We start from the raw sequence: 20,566 nt of genomic DNA on the forward strand, positions 1-20,566 counted from the left end.
CTTCAAGGACAAATATAACGGTAGGATCTAGGTCTTAAACACCGTAGTGTGTGTGCATGCGTATTCATTGAGACATGCACACAGGTGTTCAGAATCTATTCTGCAATCTAAATCAAGATGCGGAAACGCGGAATATACCCTAACGGTGCGTGGAAGGATTTCTTATGGTCTCTAGTGATATCACTAGTGTCTCCTTTCCAATAACACGTTCTGGCTTTTGTGAGACCCAGACCAAACAAGGCAACAGGCAAGTGGCCACTCAGCTCCGAAGGGATGCTTGCCTCCTAGTCATCATCTACGCTGCTCTTAAAAATACTTTCAAAAGATTTGTTTAAGACGAGTAAAGGGAGTTTTGATACAAACTATCTAGAATCTCGCTTGTTAAGTTGTGAGAATCCCAGTCGAGCAAGTTCATACTGAAATTTGAAATCTGTATTAGAGATTTTGTTTTCCGATGTTATTTTCCGAGGATTTTCATCCGTATTCTCTAAAACGTATAGGAAAAGAAAAATCAGGGATTAATCCCCCGATAAAACTTAAATGTAGGGAATACTCATTTGGTTAAATATAGATTCGAAACGGACAGCAGATCCGCCATCGTGAATTTCACGTCAGAATTACTTGATTTTAACACGAGGGACGGTTCGTGTCACATGGATCTCGATCAGGCGTCCCAGAGGTAGGTTCGCTCCATCCACTCTGCGGGCTAGGGTGCCAGTGAACCAGCGACAGATCACAGGTCGCCATCTGGGTTGATGCGAAACAAACAGGCGCAAAGGCATTCATGGAAATGGATGTAAGGGGGATGGCGGCTCCCGCAGGTGCATATATTTTGGATTTATTTAAGTACTTTCGACGCTCGGACATAAAAGCCGCCAATGTCTGGAAAGCATAGGGATTTCGGCCATTTTAAGGGTATACCATTGTTTAAAAGTTCTTTCAAGAATCTTTTATCACTTGGCATTACAACGACTGTGTGAACGGCAGAGACAAACTGTTTTTGTGCCTGAACAGAATCTGAGGGTTGCACACCTTTACGACGCGATGCGTGTATTCACACATTTGTATCGTTTAAGGTACAATGTTTTTACCTAGTAAAGATTATAGGGCCTACTTTGTGATCACGGTCGCCAGTACTCTCCCTCACTCAACTTAATACTAACTGAACTGGTATGTATGTGCATCGACTGCCCTCGTACCGTGGTCAAGGCTGGCAGCTAACAAAGTTATTTCCATGGCACCCACTGTACTGTCATAAGGCGTGTCTGTCAAGCCTGTTTTCCATATGGTCGCACCGAACGCAGCACAGTGGCATCCGACTCTACGAAAATTTTCGCATAAAATACCTTTTAACGTTATAAGACCGGCACTTAAACCCAGTATGGTACAGTGGCGTAGCTAGGACTTTACTAGTGGGGGAACAAAGGGGACACCAGCATCTTACGGGGGACCACTTTTAGTGGTGTGGTTGTTCAACATCCATTCATCTGTTGTTTTTGTTGTTGTTTTGGGTTTGTTGGGGTGTTGGGTTGTTTGTTTGTTTGTTTGTTTGTTTGTTGGTTTGTTTGTTTGTTTGTTTGTTTGTTTGTTTTTTTGCGGGGAACCTGGGGAGCACCGGAATTTGTGAGGAGCACGTGCCCTCCCCCCGAGGCTACGCCACTGATCTGGTACTTCCGTTTGGTGCATGTATTTTTTGTTTACAGTCAGCTACTTTATTGACAATTGGGACACATAATAATGACAATGAGAAAAATAGACAAAATGAGGAGTTCTCAGCGGGAGAGACATCGTTGTGCAGCGTGCGTGTATAGGCCTTCTATGGTGTCTGATGGCATACAGTCGGCAAAGTTAAACCGGATCCAACTTTCCCGACTGTCTGTGTCGATATTGTCGTGACTGCTCCGTGATGCTCTCGTCTGCGTCTCTTTACGTCGATGTGGAGACCAGGCTTTATGAAGATTCCTTTCTATCTAGTGATGCATTTTATTTTTAACCGTGAAAGTATCCCACAGGCAAACCGCCAGACGCGCCTGAAAAGAGGCATCACCCATACTTAGCTGGTCTGTTGGATTGGATGTGTTGCCCCACACAAAAGCGTAATTATAAACCCTGTCTACTCGGTGTTTTCCAAGAGCTTGTGACAAATACCCACAAACATAATACTTCAGATGGAACTCGCACTCGTGACCTTCTGTTTATACTTGTTCAAACTTCTTGCCGCTTGTCTGGCCAGCTGGAGTCAGTTTTAGGCGGCTCGAGTCAGACTGAGCAGCAGGTGCTGCGTTAATAGGGGCTTTGCGTGGTAGCCATCTTGCACCCAGTTCTTTTTTCCAGAGAGTAACCCCGTTTGTGCATATACCGTGTGGAACAAACGCACTGGCCTGCGAGATGGAAGTCAGTTTAGCTGGCGTTTCTGCTGTGATGATTACGAGCTTAGCATTAATGGATTATATACGATGAGCACTCTTGCTGCTTCTTGTTATTGAAACTGCGTACAGGTTTTTGTAAAGATAAACGGCTCCGTTGACGACGATCCAATTAAAAGCGTTTCCTTGACGAGCGGCCAACAGTTACGAAATACAGACACACTGTCTAAAAAAATTATTTTTATTAATATTCAGACACTCTCCGTTTTATGATGGTTTATTCAAGATAGTCCCAGTAAAACAAATAGTAATTTCCTCCTATTATAGTGTCACCCATGTAACACAGCGTAACTCTTGTGGTAACTTATAATTTGGTTAGTATTTTAACTGACTTGGAAAGGATCAGGTTACAACTTCGTCTTGCTTGTTCCAAAACGGCACGTAAGTCCAAGACTGAACAGAAGGATCTAAAAACGAGAGTGTTTAACGTAATAAATACGAATAGGCCTACCCTTTGTCAGGGCACTCCAGCAAAAAGGTAAAACGGCATGTGAGTGTAGGAGATTTCATATAAATGGAAGATTCGTTGGGTATTCCGAAATTCGTATCCTTGTGGAGACATGGCTTTGTTCGGCTGTTCTTCAACTGTTACTGAGAGCAGGTACCTAAGAGGCCCTACTGCCAGTGCTTCGCAATATGCTGAGTTGCGTTTGTTTCCTTGTGAACTTACGGAGATTAGACAGGGATAAATGAAATCCACAAACTTAGAAAATTCTCTCGCAATTTCAGGAGCTGAAGACAACCCATGTAATAAAGTCGTACATGAAATATAAATCAGAATGAAATGATTCACGAGGTGACAAATGGAATGTTTAAATGGATCTTTATCTGTTTGTCACCGTATATCTTTATCTGCATTGCAAAATGTCAAACATTCACTACCGGTTTTGTTTTATTCATAGATTGACGGTATCCTATAAAAAAAATCCCTGCGTCAGCACCCACGTAGGTAAATAGATCATGACACCACACGCCAAGGGTCACAAGGAAAGCCCTGGGTGGATCCCATATGTTAGTCACGTGGGCACTGAGCGATATCGGAACCTTGATTTGAGGAGATTAGTCGGAATCATCTGGTTAGAGATCCAGACTAGACGCAGGCTTTTTGTAGACGCGTTTTCGGTGTACGTCGTGGTCCGCATGTGTTACTGTCCGTTCAAATGTGGATGTGTGCCAGGTTTGTATAAACTTGGTATTCGTGTTTTCCAACCTGATTTTTAGAGCTATGTAAAAAGACTTTCTGCATGTGCTCGCGAGATTAAGCAGGAAAAACCCAGCATGCATAAGAAACTAATAGCAACACGATCGAATAGGATTTTTTGAAGATAAAAAATGAACAAAGCCAGAAAACCTGAGAGAAAATCAACATCGCAACCCTGCACATTTTCAGTGGTCCTTGCTGTCAAGGTTATTTGTGTACATGCGTGCATAATTATGAATTCATTAGTGAAAAGGTCTATTCCCGAGATGGTGGTTCGTCTGGAGATAGCGCCCTCTAACAGAGTGATGGTTCGTGATTGCAGAATTAACTACACAGACCCAGCCCTACTCCTTCCTGAGGTCAGGCATTACCACACAATAGATTAAAATCTTAAATGAAGTGAAGGCTCATTTAAATACCTTTCAATTTATTGGGTGGCAATGCTTGACCTCACGGAAGGAGTACGGCAAGGTTGGCAGGTCTGAACTACATACTGGGAGGTCTCGGAATCAAGACTACTGTATAACCCGGCGGCATTGCTCGTTGTGACTTCATCAGACCGTCATCAAGAACCTTGCACGTCGGCGGGGTTGGAAAAAGCGGAGCATGATGGGTGGAGCGCTGTCAGACACGGTATTGTGTCCTGCCCAGGCAAGGTCGCTCATCCCTCTGGTCGCGTTCCCTGCCCATGGTCTGTACGCTCGAGTACCTCCTTGATCCTTTCAATCTCTTCGTCTTTCTGCATATCATAAACGAAAATAAGAGGAAAACACTGATTTGGGATCTTTGAGAATGCTTAAAGGGATTAGGCAGTGTAAGGGTTTAACGTAGCTCTTGTACATTCATTCATCTTTTTGTCCATTTTACATAATTTTTACATATTGACATCTTTATTTCCTGTACTAATGCATATCTATATTTCGTGAGCAGAAGTGTGATGTAATCGAAGGCACAAAACCCGACGGTAAAAGTGAGAACAAAACATGTTCGCGGTAAGAATGACATCATGAATTTGGCGGTGCAAATGTCTCGTAAATGAAAACAATGCTAAAAGCTGAAGGACAATGGCCCGCTATGGGGAATAACACTCAAACTCCAATTCTGTAAGCTTCATAACCATGCATAAAATGAAAGTGGAACCATGTCGGTTTCACAGATTTCTTCTAAAATGTAAATACTATTGAAAATGCGTGTGTGGTCAGTCACTTCGTCTCCTGGCAACCGTTCCTTTCACGTATGAACTTATCTGATGAACTTACTCTAATGTTTGTCCAGGTAAATAAAGTGAATTTGCTTGCTGGTCAGCTACTGAAAACAATGGCTGCCAAGAACCAGCAAAGCCTTAAATGTAATTAAATAAACACTTTTAGTCCACGTTTGTGTGAACTCTGCACCTCAACCGTAAGTATCGATCCATCTAAACGTATACATTCATTCTGTGATAGTGCACAATTGTTAATACGTATTGTAAATGCACAGCGAGGAACAGTAATCAAGAGGCAATGAACTTGCGTTTATTCTTTAGCTGCTTTCCAGCACTGTCTATAACTTCGCGCTGAATTGCAATTACAACATTCATTGCAACCATTAATTTACCCTTTTCAACTTGTTTTTCAGGTCTTTTATTTCCTTCTCTTTTTCCCTGATCGTTGAATCATCCACGCTACTGCTGCACGTAGCTAGTCTTTCTAGCGCTGGACCGACTTGATTATGTACGGAAAACGGGTGCTGATCTTGTGAGTTGCTATTCGACTTTCCCTGCCTCAGCGCAACAATCTGAAGAGGAGAGAGCATGAAATGGACTTAGTAATTAAACAAAGAACAGAAACATAAGATGACAAATAGGACTATAGCCTCAGCTGTCGAATCCTCGGTTCTGTGTACTTCTGTTGTTTCTGTATATTTTTGGTTTATAAATTTCAGTTGTGTCAGGTTATTTTCCTCAAACCTTCATGAGATGGTTTCAGGGCAGAAACACAGACCATGAAGTCGAAGTTTCAAGTTTATGAGGACGTAAAAATGTGTAGCCTTATCCACTCGTGATGGGCGGCGGACATATTGCACCTCAGCAAACATTAACTCGAAAGACGATCGCAGAAAGATGTTTCAAACTGAGGAAACACTCTGGTAAACACTAAAAAATATGATGAAATGGCCCCTTCCATCGCGATGCATCGTACGGAACACTTACCAAGAACCCATCGACTGATGGCGTGAACATTTTGATGTGAGTAAACTAAACACACAAAAAAGTTTCTAATACGAGTGTTTCACAAGAGTGCGCCTCCAAGAGTTTGCAAGGCGTTGGCCAATCACAATGCGCAAAATCTCTCGACTCAATGCGCGTTTGGAAAGGGTCGACATATTTGGCGAGTTGTTACTGGCCAACGTGTTGCAAACTCTTGGAGGCGCACTATTGTGAATCGCCCGTATTTGAAAAGTTCATTTTGCTTTGACACGCAACTTTCGTCATCAAATATCTGATATTTATAATTGGGACAATTTTAGTGGGTTGTCGTGGTGGGCATAAGCAGGAAACGTAGTTTGAAATGCATTAAAAATGCCGATCGGCCACAACATTCTGGTTTAAAAAAAACAGGCTGTGCTCCTGGTGCTCATATATAAGGCAATAATTGGAAGCCAGCAAGACCCTGGTGAATCTTAGAAAGGAAATGTGTTATAGTGCGGGACCTAAGATTTTTGAAAATGGACACTTTTTCTGCGTCCCATGATTGAAATGTCATAGTGGTCATTAACTCATACATATAGCGATGTACATAAAGAAATCAGCCTATGCACAACGTACCTTAGGAATAAAAATCAAAGAGTTGGTGACAGTTGTCCCGAAGAGGATGCAGGATGCAGTGAGGATGTAAGAGACGCCAGGCAAATCGGTGCTGATGAAGGTAACCAGAGGGGCAACGATGATGCTTGGAACAGCCACGTTGTAGATAGCCACAGCAATGTACTTGGAATCATTCAGCTGAGGAATGGTTACCTTTCTGCAATCCAAGATTTTTTTCACATATTAATTCGGCGTTTTTAGAGCTGATTTGCCTTAACACTCAAGACGCGATTTATTTCCAGCAAGGTATACCGTCATCTTTATTTTTGGCGATGCTGTTTCGTCATCATTTTCATGTATATTGTCAGCCTTGTTTTGTAATCGACTTCTTGTCATTTCCCCGCCCTTTTCATCATAATAATCCATTTTATCAGCAGTTCAAGATAAGATGCATTATTTCCAGCAAGCCAAAGACTAGGTAATCATTGTGCTTGCAGTGTACCCAATGTGGCTTGGGTCTGTGCCCATGTGGTGCACAGTGGTGTTCGTAGTGTACCCAATGTGGCTTGGGTCTGTGCACATGTGGTGCACAGTGGTGTTCGTAGTGTACCCAATGTGGCTTGGGTCTGTGCACATGTCGTGCACAGTGGTGTTCGTATAGTGTACCCAATGTGGCTTGGGTCTGTGCCCATGTGATGCACAGTGGTGTTCGTAGTGTACTCAATGTGGCTTGGGTCTGTGCCCATGTGGTGCACAGTGGTGTTCGTAGTGTACCCAATGTGGCTTGGGTCTGTGCACATGTGGTGCACAGTGGTGTTCGTATAGTGTACCCAATGTGGCTTGGGTCTGTGCCCATGTGATGCACAGTGGTGTTCGTAGTGTACTCAATGTGGCTTGGGTCTGTGCCCATGTGATGCACAGTGGTGTTCGTAGTGTACCCAATGTGGCTTGGGTCTGTGCACATGTGGTGCACAGTGGTGTTCAAGTGTTTGGCATGTGGCCCACTGAGAAATAATGTGACCGGTTTGCAAATCCATCGGTATCCGGAACGCTGATGAATATTGGAATGAAATAAATGTCATTGTGGTTGTGGCATAAACTCAAACCCGTTTGTAAATTCGGACTTGTTTTCGTAAGTCTGAGTATAATTGTCGCTATTTTCACTGTTACGTCTTGTCCTTCCCGTTGCCTTCAATAAGCTTGCCATTATTACCTTACTGACCAACGTTTTATCACTGTTAAGTGTTATCGTCATCAAATGTATCTCCAGGATCATTATACCAGCATGACAACGCTGGAAACACTATTTCTGTGGTGATACATCATGCAATTTTATTAATCGCTACATATTCTTCTCTGTTCCTCTACATGGAGCCTTCGTTTTCGTCACTGAAATGGGGGGGGTCCAGAGGGTCGGTTTGGGGTCAACCCCCTGCTCTGCCACAAAATAAATAAATATGCATTTTTAAAGGTACAGAACCGTAATAATAATAATAAAAGGGGACATCCTACGATGAATATTACGTAATGCATTACCTATGTGTCCAGTTGTCTGCAACAATTAGACATTAAAGAACCTGACCGGCAAAACACCCCGTACAAATAAGCTGTTTGCAAGTTCAGTTCGAATAAAATCTGGTACACTGAGTTATCTGATTACACATAAACACATAACGATTCGAATTCCCCAGACTAAAGACACTGTTGCTAAACCTCATGAATCAAGCAAAAGCTTGCCCCGCATCACGAGGTATAGCAACAGTGGTTTTGGTATGGACAATTCAAGTTATGATCACGTGAATTTAAAGAACTCAGTGTGCCAGATTTTGGTCAAAGTTAACTCGCAAACGGATTCTTCCTGGATCTGCCCCTGCAATCCATAACAGCCATATCAAAGACGCCTTAAGCTTGTATTATATCGTCGGTGAAGCTTACAACAGTGTTGTTGTCGAGACCATCACAAGACCATGCATAAGACGAGACACAAGACCAGTCACGAGTAACAGGTTGAACAATGACAAAAGAATGCTCTTGTTGTAAATTATTTGAATAGCTTGTGGCCTGAATTCATTTGGGGGTCTTGTGCTGGTCTTGTATGGTTTTGTAAAGGTCTTAAGTGGTCTCGACTACAACACTGAACAGCACAGCACACGTGATATATTTTTTTCCTGCCACTTACCTCGTTTCCCACGCCAGAAAGGCCCCAAACATCAGTAGGATTCCTTTCCAACAAAATATGATGCCGATCCAGAGAAATCTGGGTGACTCGGGTGAGTCACATTTGTCCACCATTCTTATAGTGATCTTATCAGCCGCTGTGTCAACCTGTCATGAGAAGTACATTCCATGTTGGCAATCCGATACATTTCACTGTGCACAGATTTTAATCATGCATTCAATGTCGCTCATGGTAGTCATGGCAGCCAACACCAAAGATTTGTCTCACAAAACAAAATATGCGAATACTCTTATAGGCCAAACACCTCAAGGATATCGGGTTGTTTAACGTCTAGAAAGCATCTGTCTCAAGGTTTTTGCTACAGACAGGATATTCAAGGTCTTTGGTGCTTCGTTTATCAGGAATATACAGTGACGAGATGGTTTTCTTTTTGAGGAAATAGGTGTCATATAGTTCCGCTAAAAATCAGTAATTGTTTGTTATGCATTCTTAGAAACCTCAATTAAAGTGATCAAAATCGATATGCACTGAAAAGCCATTTTCTCTTTGAGTGATCCCTAAATGCTTTTCCTGCAGTTGCAAACTGAAAAAAAGGCTTATTCGGGACTTCGGTAGGGAGCATGGAATTTTTTCTGAAAATCACTGTCCATTGTTTTGGTCTGCAAAAAAACATTCCTGACTCCTTTAGTGTTTCTAAAATTCTGGCGTTTCACTTCCCCTTGAAAACTTATGGCAACATTTCACTGGCGACAACTTGCCCCCTTTCCCTATCCTCGCTGAATAAGCCAAGGTTTGAAAAATCCTTCACCGGTCAAATTAACGGTTCAAACAAACATGACTTTTGTGTTTTACCACGAAACACCGTGCGTGGTGGTTCATAACTGTGTTTGTATTGGAAACCATTTCAAATGCTCGTCAGGCTAAAACTAAATGTCGAACTTCTGACGTATCATAATTCAATTCGCTTCATTCGACAAAGAGCCAGAGAAGTCCGGAAGCTGCATCAAAAATCGAATTACTGTTGAAACTAATTGAATCGTTCAAGATCGCGGACCTTGAGAGAAGAGATCTTCTGCGAAATATTATATTATTATAAAGTATTGTATCCGAGGTGAAATAGTCAAGGAGAGTTCCCACTGTTGTTTATTAATTTTGTTTCTGCTAAACCTTCGAGAAAATGTCACTCTTTAAATTCAAAATATTGAAACTAGGGTCAAGACAATTTAGCTTAAGAATGCATATTTTTGCCTTATTGAGAGGAAGGATTTATTATCCAGTCTTGCAATATTTGCATGAGATCTTTAAACAGTTGCATTCTTTGCATTTGGTAGTCATATCCAGCCACACAGTTACGCCAAGCACAGTTAATTCGCAAAGGGGTCTGACAGGCACATGCTCAGTTTCAAGGTCAAATCTTCGATTCAGGTCAGGAACGCACCATTTTAATCAAACACGCCAGAAATTCGACTTTTGCAGTCGTGCAACTCTTCCTCCATTCTGGGCAGCTAACAAGGCGTCCCATTCCTGCCTATTCTAATTCCGATTTCACGCGATTATTTGAAACAGGCACTGCAAAATCTTGCTGTTTAGAGTGGATCTTTTACCAAGAAATGTTACAGACTGTTTCCTGACATTGAGTGGATAATGAGGAACCATGGACCGGGATGTTTTTCATTACAGACTAAATTCGTCGTTTATGTTCTGTTTGCACCTTTTGGGCTTCTGGGTTTCTGTGTGTTGCATATTTTCTCCCAGCTTTCTTTAATTTGTCAGACCTCATTGAACGACCGCAGACATGCGGACATATTTCAGCGCAAATCTGTATCTTATTTCTTTAATACAAAGATAAGGGGCGGTAAATGTAGTCTCTATCCATCATGACAGATGCCGTATTTTTATTCCAGCTTTTTTGAGCATTTATGGATCAAAACCTAACAAAAAACTGTTCTTTCTAAAACACGCCACAGACACCTACCTGCTCAGGAAGAGAAGTGCGGACAAGTCGGCTGGGATCGTGCCCAGTCCAGACTGATATGATGACGACATCAATAGCAACAACCACGCCAATGATGACAAAGAGATGGTAATCCACAATCTGGAGGTGAGTGGGTGGGGAAAGTAATGAGTGTAAGGAAGTTATCATAAAGTGTTACCAAGTGTCAGGGGCAAGTTACATTTGAGCATCAGTTCTTTAAGCTATGTGACTGAAGTTCAGAACCAGGCTGTCTGAAGAGCAGGAATAGGTTTGCAAAGGAACACTTGTCAACAATTCCACATTCAGAACTGGAGACTGTGACTACGGTTAAATGTCCTCCTTGCTTCAGTAGCCGTGCACATCGCTTTTTTAATAAACGAAAGCAGAAGAAAGTTGAAACTTGAGGATCAACATACCCTTGTGCGCTTGGTCTTGTTTCTAAAGATGACGTGAACTCGCCAGGTTTTTGCGAAGAGTCCGCCAAATGCCAGGGAAAAAGATATCGGAAGAATCCATACTTGGGCCTGAAATGAATGACAGAAGGCTGGATTTGAGTACTTCATGGTTTAGATTTATATTTGGTTTTATGGCTCTAACTACCGACACGCAGTTGTAAGCTAAGTAGCTATAGCTATGTGAGCAAGGGATTAATCGGCAAGCAACATGCTTAAAGCATAAGCATCGGAGTCAAGGTGTACTTTTATAGCGAGTACTCAGGCTGGCAAACAAGCAAGTAGAAAAAATGTTTAATACTTTGTCAACTATTATTCGTGTGTCACAAGGGGCAAGGGGGTGGCGTTATCTGAAAGAAAACAAAATGAAAATTAAACCGCGGGAAAAGGGGAAATGCGAAAGAAAAAAAATTGCCGGCGACGCTCACGCTATCACTAGCAACTAAGGCAACAACTTTGGGCAGAAAAACTGACAGCAACTACAAACTACTCATGTCATGTGCAATGCATGAATGAAACACAATCGCTAATGAGCGACAGGGGAAAGTCGAACGAAGCAGACACCAAAAAATTAATGAGACTCAGCATGGAAGTTGTCTTACCAAGCACGCTGCATTGCTGACCCACTGTGACACAACATTCTGGTTCAGGCCAGCCACGATAACGTCCACGTAACACATGAAGCACCCGACCGCTATCACGTTGTTCACGTTGGGACACGACATTTTAATCACTCTTTAAGTGGCAAATAAGGACAGGAAAGTGTGAGTTATGAGGGCTGCTTCGTGGTATCTACAGTTCAATTAATAGTGTTTAAATGTTTCAATGCACCACTGGTCTTCTTGCTCAACGGAGTGTTCTCTTGGCCGTCCATTCTTGGGACTTTTTAGGTTTAGATTTTACAACCAACGCATAACGCATTTTTCACTTGTAAAAATAAGACGGTAGGAAAGTTTGCCTGCGAGTGCATTTTCAGCACTGATGACCGATGACATGTCAGTCTTGGTTCCAGGCTGGTTGTGTCACGTTCACCGTATTTACAACCTTAGCATGGAGTTGTGGCGATGCATTACTTTGGCAAACGATACATCTACTGTACTCTCTGTTGGATTTACTGCATGCGTGAAATCGATCCCGTGATCAAATCAACCATAGAGGAAGGACACAGAAGGAGTTTGAACTGCCTGGGCTGTAACATCTAGCCAATTACCACTTTTTGGCATGCCTGGTATGTCCATAGCCAGAGCGCAGCGAACGCTTGCTACCCACCATCTGTTTCACAGCCTCGAAACCCCTTTGTACCCTGTGATCGCCGCCATAATTTGTCGCTGGTAATCTTCCCCCTTAAAACTGCACTGAGGTATAGAAAATTGAATATTCATGCATTTATTGGTGCTTGGTATGATCTCATGGCAACATTAAATTTAATGCTTTTTTCTCCCTCTATTTCCTGTTCACAGCAATAAATTGTATTTAACTGCAAACCAAAAACTACTAGTATTGCCAGGATATTACTGGCCCCCTTGTCCGGCTAAGACGCGGGCAGTAATCAGGCATTTGTGGAATGTTTTCTATTGTTTGTCTGACTCGGCGGCGACCATCATTAAACACTTTGAAGTGCCAGAGTTAAAACTCCTGTGTCCTTCCTCCATTGTCATACACATTACCCGATTTAACTACCCACCGCTATTAACGAACGAGGCTTTTACTATAAATTTTGAAGGCTGCGTAGCTCCGTGATCAGAATATTGACAAGAATATGTTCGGAATGGGGCCGAAATACATTGCAGTATTACCTGAATTGCGTAACAACTTCAGCAGTAGCCTATTATGCGTAGTTGTGGGTACAAAACGGAGGGGAAAAGTTCGGTTGAGCTGGCTTTGATTTGAAAGGTTATATTAGATTTGAAAGGTTACAGATTTGTAGCCTCAAAGTTCATTTACACTAAGGACAAAAGCAACTTCAACACATTCTCGATCAATACCATAACATATTTCGGCCCCATTTAGTAGTGAGGTAAAACTTTTTTTCTGTAAAAGCCTCGCTCTTTAAAAGTAACGGGTAGTCGGATCGGACGGTGTGTGTGACTCCTTACCGCAGCTAGATGATTTGATCACGACCTAAAACTTTGAGAGACGCCCTCTATAGACATTACTGCGCATCATCAAATTTAAGTGACGTGCATAGTGTACACGCAGCAATGTAGAGTACAGTAACATAGGCAAGTACATGTATGTTGCGGGCAGCTGCTTCAGCAGGTAATTCTTGTATCAATTAACGTGAAAGCACTATCCCCTTAAAATCACCCACCAGCGTAACACGCAAGTGTTAGTGGTTCGCAACTGTGCTTTGTAAACTATACACTATAGGCAGTGAGGTTCACTTCAACATAAAATTACTTGAATTCTTCATCAAATTGCGTTATAGTCTTCACCTCTGCCGTAACCTGGAAGGTCTTTTAGTATTATTTTCATTGTAGCTTAGCAAAATCTTGATCTAATTTGTAATCCTATCCATCTTATTTGTTCTCGTTGATGTTCATATGTTATTCGTTTATTTATTTATCTATTTTTTTTCTGGTAACATCCTAAGAGAGCCTCACGATAGTGATTATGTTCGCTTCTTGGCAATCCCTCAGGGGTGTTACAGGCTTATTCTTCGTATTTTGTCACTTGCTGTGTCTCTGTTTGTAAGCTTTGTTTGTTGTCTCCGTTTTGATACCTGAGAAATAATAAATGAAATGAAATGTACCATTGTCAGTAGAGAAGTTGCCCACAGCAGTCATCTTCCCGATAGGCCTAACTGTTTTGTTACCCATTGGCAAGGATAGCCAAAGAGGTCTACTCATATGTATCCCTGTAGCACAAAAGCTCTTGCCGGAAAATGGCTACCACGCACAACAGCGACCGTATGGAATTCGCTTTCTGGCTCTGCGTCGCCCCTCCCCCCCGCATTTCCTAAAATAAAGCTCTGAATACAGTTCGTCATGCCGCTGTATACGCCCGTGACAGAGGAAAATAGACATTAGGTCACGTGGACCAGTGAAAATGCCTTTATACCATAATTACCCGAGAAGCTTGGATTGAGTCTGCGGTACATTAAATTCACACGATTTTCTGTGACGAGTGAACAAAATGGAATGGGTACCTTTCAGCTCTGTAAATGAGGTTGACGATGAGGAACGCCACCGTACCTCCCATGCCAATCACAGCCAGTACCGTGAAAGCGACGAACGTCACTGCATCAATGCCGATGTACAAGGTCTCCCGCATCGGGCCATCCATAGGAGCGATACCCCCTGAGAATCAACAAGTACGATTGAATTCAATTTTACAAATCTTCAGATATGAAGATAAATAACATCATAAATTAGGTTGCCCCTGTAATTACTACAAGTCCACAAAGAACAGGTTTTGAATGGCAAATCTCACAAATTAAAAACAACTTGAACAATTTTAATCAAAATGAAGAACTTTATTTCCTTTTTCAGCATTATGAAACCAAATGTACATAAAAGAAGTCCGACTCTCAATATGGGATACCAAGTGTGAGCAGGAATAAATTCACGCGTAGAAAAAGTAATCAAGTTGACTGTTTAAAGTTGACTGTTTACTCTGTCAAGTCCCGTACATTTTTTGCCCGCTTTTGGCTGAAAAGGTATTAAAATTATGCCCCAATCTGCACGACTTTAATTTATTTTTCATTTGAGCAGCGGTGATGTGCCCTCGACCCCAATCTGAGTGACGTCAATCGGTGACATGTTGCCGATTACTCTTCCATAGACCCACTTTTGCAACTACGATATTTGAAAAACTCCAAAGAGATTGCATTTTAACAGTCCAAAGATGTATTGCTGGACCTGCGAGTATTTCATCGAATCCAATCATCATCAACAGCTCAATCCCTGACAAGACTGAATACACTCACGTCATGTCGTGCCATTAGACAAGTTATGAGTGGGGCGAAAGACTTCGGAGGGGAGGAACAAAGAAACGTAAGGCTGAGCGCGCTTACGGTGTTTAGCAAACGTCCCTGAGGAAACATGTGGAGACATCCCGGAAAAAAATTGAGGAAACTAGAGGGTTGTCATGGTAAGAAGTTCTGTGCACGTTTCACTGAAGTATAGATTCTCCACTTGGACACGAAACTGCGATCCCTGACAGAGCGCATTTTCTCCACTTTTTTCACTTATTAAGGTCTGCGTTACCTACCAACATCAGTTCTGCGTATCATACAGCCACTCGCGAGTCGAGGCACCGACAGCTATCCCAGTAATCCCTGAATATATCATGTATCACAGCTTATTGGAAACGTAACTCCGATCCTCCCTGAGGAAGAACTCGAGGAATGTTACATTCGGCCGTTGAACCTTCACCAGGCGTTGCAATGTTTTTACAGTAGCAAGTATTAAAATGTTTCGCAATGGGGAAAAATCACACACTTCTGTACCACAGTCGAGGGGAATGAACGACAAAAGAAGCAGCTGAAAACAAGTGAGCTTCATTTCAAGACAGGATTAATCTCTGGAGACTTGGCGAGTTATTACGCGTATAAATCCTAAAAAGCATTGAGCACAGAGTCCGACAGAATGGAACTGAAAGGTTCTTCAGCTATAGGGAACGCATGACAGCAATCTGAGTCATTATACAGAAGAAAAAAACTAATTTGAGTTATCCTAAATCCGGGAACTCAAAAAAGCTGGCGGGGGTACTGTCCGGTAACAGACCAAACTTTGCTAAGAGGTTTCATCACACCCTGCACGAAGTATCTATGAGAGGTTTCTCGCAGCATGTTCTCATAATGCACGCAATGGTTGCTTCCCTTCTCCCGTGGTCATTTGCTTCCTGGATTACCCAGTGACTGATCAATCTAGCTCTTTGCTATACAGTCGCAAGATATTCCTTCTAAATACGAGCTGTTATTTCTTCCGAAATGGCTTTACTCCCTTGTGTCTTTAATCCTTCGATCTTAAAGTTCGTCAACCAGCTGTACTTTCACTCTCAACGAAAATGTCTACGCTTATTAAAACGTTTTTGTATTTTACCAATGAAAGTAAGTTGTTGTTCCCTCGTCCACTGTATACCTTCCTCTGGCAAATACAGACCAACAGTCTCCTCACTCCCATCTGAAATAAACAAATATATAAATACCTGCGTGGTAAATCACCTAACAAGCGAGGAAATCGACAGCATTTATCTTTTGCCAAGAACAGAACTTTTTTTCCTTCAGCAAAAAGGACAAACTTAAGGAAATATATCATTGACAGATTCAAGTATGTGTATACTGTTAGATGTTTGACGAGATGGGACACAAGAAATAATGACTCCAGCTCCACCAGATTAAAGTATGCCCATTCTGATGGCTAAACTGTGACGAAATCGATGTTGTTAGTTTACTTCCCTCAAGGCGGTAAAATTGATATATGATTTCGATTGAACGGATTTCATTATTGTCCTCTGCCCATTTTCAGTCGGATTTACAATGGGCAATGGATACGGGTCTGATTTCATATGATAACATGTAATTGTCACTCCACCTTGAGCAGAAGCATCCCCTTAGAGGTTGAAAAGAGAGCAGAAGAACCCCCTTAGAGGTTGAAAAGAGAGCAGAAGCACCCCCTTAGAGGTTGAAAAGAGATATGCTATTGGGGAGCGTTCATTTTATTGGCAGAGATGCGACCGCAACGCTAGCATTTCATAATCGTTCGTTAACTAGCGAAGTGCATGCAGTTCCCACCAAAAGAGCCTCCCTTGCTAGGAAATTTTCTCCCTCTCTTGGTCCCGCACGGGGCAGATAAGTTTCAGTAAATGTTTTACTACTTATTGTGGGAAACACTGCAGCTCAAACATCTTCTCCGGCTTACTTTTACCTGTTTGGTTTAGTGATGGTGTTGTACACAATTCCTGCCACTGTACGTAGCACCACTCACCTAATAGTTGTTCAATTTTGAAAGGTGCCAGACGATCTCCAGATGCATCGAATGTGACGAAGCCCTAAAATCATTAGACAAAGAGAAACACTGGAACATGAAATGAATAAATCCAGAATGACTCCAGAGAAATTTGCTTCAAAAAGGAAACAGTAATACCTTATTCGTACCGTCTTTATTTTGGACGTTCAAGTTGGTATTCTTTATGCAATAGTTTAATACAAGAAACTGGTATAGAATAGTTTAATGCAAATTACAGTGATGGAAAAGGCTAATAGCATGAACAAAGAAAAGGATGATTTTAAAGGTAACTCATTTTATAATTACGATATTTAACGTCACGCATCGGAGTAATGTTCCGTCTCATTCACAACAACCAATGCTGTTTTACCGACGTATATACCTACACTTCCACAAATAGGCCTATATCCTCGTTTCATCTCTACAAAGTTTGTGTACAACACGGAAATTCTATTCAAGTTATACGACCCGGATATTTTGACCCGGAAAAGGGTCACGCCGAATGGGACCCAATTCTGGGTCAATCTGACCTGGGAGTTTTTAGAGCGTAAGGGCACCTCCCTATCTCCTGTACAAGGTGCAAGCAATGCATACAACCCCGTGTGTGTCTATATACTTCTTTAACAGCCCTTTGGTATCCACTACAGCGACGTAGGGTGCCAGGTCCGACTCGAACTCGGTCCACTTTTTGACGGACTCGGAATCAGCAGGCATATTCGATCAGCTACAAATTGTCAACCAATAGTCAATTTTGACGGGTATTCTCGCATCAAATAATACTGGTAAACAAATTCTCGATGATCAAGTTGCCCAGTTTATGTGGTGGACTCAGCCCAAAAGACTCTAGGACTTGGTCTGAGTCCGGTACGAGTCTATCCAAAACTGACCTTTTTATCCTCAGCACCCTTTTTAATGTTAAGAAGGAAATAAACAAGAAACATAAACGAAACTTGGAACTGTTTCAAAGGAGTCTTTGCGATAAAACAATCTTGCGCGCATGCGGTAGGAAACAAAACCTTTACTCCTTAAAATGTAACCGCATTTAGGCCACACATTTTATTTTTCGTGGGTAAAAAATAGTAAAAAAAAGTGTTGCAGATTCCCACTACAAGCTGCGCAACGGTATGAAATATTTTGTAACATGTCGGGAAAGTTGTTACGGAAAGAGTCAGCATTAGTTTATAAGTTCCACATTCGAAATATAGGATGGGGTGATGTTAACCTCTGTTCTTGCAATTGGCAAAAGCCTGGGTACACGTTGACCATGTGTTTAGAATTAATGCACCAACTCTGTGGTTAAGGCTGTCAGTTTTATTTGAAAAAATATTATTGAACTATGATTTGAAGCAAATACAGTTAAAAACATTGTTTCTTATAGATTTTTTCTTTTCAGTTAACTTGCGTGGTTTCGATAAAGGATAACTAACGCATAAAGAATAATTCTTCACACACCCCCTGGTTTTCAGTAAGTGGCGCAAATGTCACAAAACAACATTGTTTGCATTTCGATGTTTTCTTTTTTCTTTTACTATTTTTTACTAACTTCTTACCTGGCCTTTTGGACATGCTTCCTCAAGCAAAACATGTTCATGTCAAAATTACATAAATGTTATTAGTGGCCAAAATCTTGGTAACTTTATTTTACATTTTTACTTGGAGACACAAATCTGACTACCCTCGTACACGTGCAAAACGCATAGACTGGAAAGGGCGGAAAGTAGGCCAAGTAAGATTTTTATTTTCACGAAGGGCTACACATCTTTGGTGCGCTCACAGCTGTGTGCGGTAAAGATGTGTGACCCTTCCCTGTGGAAAAAAATGCATTGAACAGAAAGGCCAGATGGTAGGGAAACATTGATTTCGCAAACGAACGCTCATTTTTACTGACTGAGTTTTGGCTAATTAACCACTGCGTTCATTGCAAGCACTTGGTTCAGGCAAGAGTTTACCTCTCAAAGAACCAGTTGAGGTTTTTACAGCATAAACTTGATCCACGTTTGTGTGTTTTCCAGTTTGAAAATAAGCAAAAATTCACTGAGAGTTCAAAATCTGCATGTGTGGCTCCTCGGTATACGAATACTTGAAAGTAGTGCTTGAAAATCCTTCGTTTTTCCCTCAGGTTCGCACCTACCGGTCACAAATCGGCACAGTTTCTGCATTCTTTGTATACCCTGTGCTCGTGGAAGTCAATGTATTATTTGTACCGATTCCGTTATGTTGAAAACATTGTGTTTGTTTATTGGAACTCAACTCGGACTTCGATTTTTTAACTTGGACTTGCATATTTTGGACATGAACTCAGACTCGACCTAATTGGACTCAGGTTCGGAAGTGGTGGACACAATTACCACACTGGTCCTTTGTATTATAAAAAATTTAATGTTCCCTTTCATTATAGTACTCTTTTTGTCACTGTGAAGATGAATTCGTTCACGGCTTACCGTTATTCCTTCAAATTCCAAATTAGACAGCGCCATCACCAGTCTCTCTCTCAGGCTGTGGGTGTTGTCATAGTCGAAATCTTCAATCCTGATGGACGAGTTCTCGGCTGCGAGGTCACTGGCTACGCGGTGCAGGGCCAGTGCCAAGGCCCAGACTGAGTCGTAGCCAAAGGGAGCCAGATCTTCCCCTGGATAGGGGTGGCCGTTCGTGTAAGAGGCATAGGCGTCTTGGTACTGACTCGCTGTCTGTCGTAGATAAAGACAGCAATTGAGGAAGTGAACATGATGCAGGCAAAGGAGGATAAAATTTACAAAAAAATACGGGAAAGGAAGAATGAAATACATAGGCTCGAGAGGATGAAATGAAGGAGATTAGTCTCTCTTTCTAAAGTGAAAAGTTCTTGTCAAAACTGTCGGTGAAAACTTCCAGGTTTGCATTAGAAACAGAAAGCAACTGCATCACCCCCCTACTTTTGGTGGTGAAAGGAGAAAAGGTGCATTCTGAGGTATTTTCGAACTTCCTAACAAAATCTATTCAGTGGTTCTGAAAGGGTAGATAAAGTACCAAAGCTTTTTAAAAAGCCGTTTTCAGGATTATAAGTATACATAAAACGTGTACATCTGTTTCATGAACAGCGCCCCTCCCCCACACTTTGATTTTCCACGGCCTGGTATGTTTTTTAACTCGTGAGAGGTAAATTAGCACTCGATGTGTCTTTTGCCCGTCTTGTTTGTTATTAATTCGACTTGAACAATGTATGGCGTGACATTTTACTCCGTAATCTTTTCAGTGATGTTTTTGCAGAGCTGAACTGAGTTGAGCTGACTGACCAAAGCTCAGCACTGCGTATCTCCCGTCAGCGTTCGCGTCCGCTGTGCATCTTTCCTTCATTTGCTGCTTGAGTACCCCAATTTAGAAAAAAACTATGTCAGTGCTTTTCAACACCAAGGCTCTCAAAATAATGTCAACCTTAAACTTTTCGGAATTAGTGGTTTATTTTCATAGCACCCAATCAGTGTTAACAAACAAGCACTAAGTGGAAGTGGAACTACTCAAGGTTAAATTATGGACGTTCCCTTGGGTCCTTGCAACTAAATTGGCAATTAGCCCACTCCAGGAGAGACAGTATTCTGTCATTAATTGTGGTTAATGAGC

The 20,566-nt window shown here is 41.8% G+C and overlaps 1 protein-coding gene across 1 annotated transcript in view; it reads right to left on the reverse strand.

Moving 5' to 3' along the window:
* Nucleotides 1-2,627: 2,627 nt before the first annotated feature.
* LOC110980607 (gamma-aminobutyric acid type B receptor subunit 1-like) overlaps nucleotides 2,628-20,566 on the reverse strand; it is a 42,959-nt gene continuing 25,020 nt past the window's right edge. The window contains exons 7-17 of the mRNA XM_022237450.2: nucleotides 19,411-19,656; nucleotides 16,949-17,012; nucleotides 16,064-16,144; nucleotides 14,167-14,317; nucleotides 11,621-11,753; nucleotides 10,983-11,090; nucleotides 10,567-10,686; nucleotides 8,592-8,737; nucleotides 6,434-6,629; nucleotides 5,224-5,403; nucleotides 2,628-4,366 (exon numbers count right to left, since the gene is read on the reverse strand). Of these exons, the coding sequence (XP_022093142.2) occupies nucleotides 4,289-4,366; nucleotides 5,224-5,403; nucleotides 6,434-6,629; nucleotides 8,592-8,737; nucleotides 10,567-10,686; nucleotides 10,983-11,090; nucleotides 11,621-11,753; nucleotides 14,167-14,317; nucleotides 16,064-16,144; nucleotides 16,949-17,012; nucleotides 19,411-19,656 (1,503 nt within the window). The 3' untranslated portion in view covers nucleotides 2,628-4,288. The remainder of the gene's footprint in view (nucleotides 4,367-5,223; nucleotides 5,404-6,433; nucleotides 6,630-8,591; nucleotides 8,738-10,566; nucleotides 10,687-10,982; nucleotides 11,091-11,620; nucleotides 11,754-14,166; nucleotides 14,318-16,063; nucleotides 16,145-16,948; nucleotides 17,013-19,410; nucleotides 19,657-20,566) is intronic.

This window comes from Acanthaster planci, linkage group LG10 (genome assembly GCF_054643075.1).
Source record: "Acanthaster planci isolate LZ-2023a linkage group LG10, COTS_SCS, whole genome shotgun sequence".
NCBI classification, from domain to species: domain Eukaryota; kingdom Metazoa; phylum Echinodermata; class Asteroidea; order Valvatida; family Acanthasteridae; genus Acanthaster; species Acanthaster planci.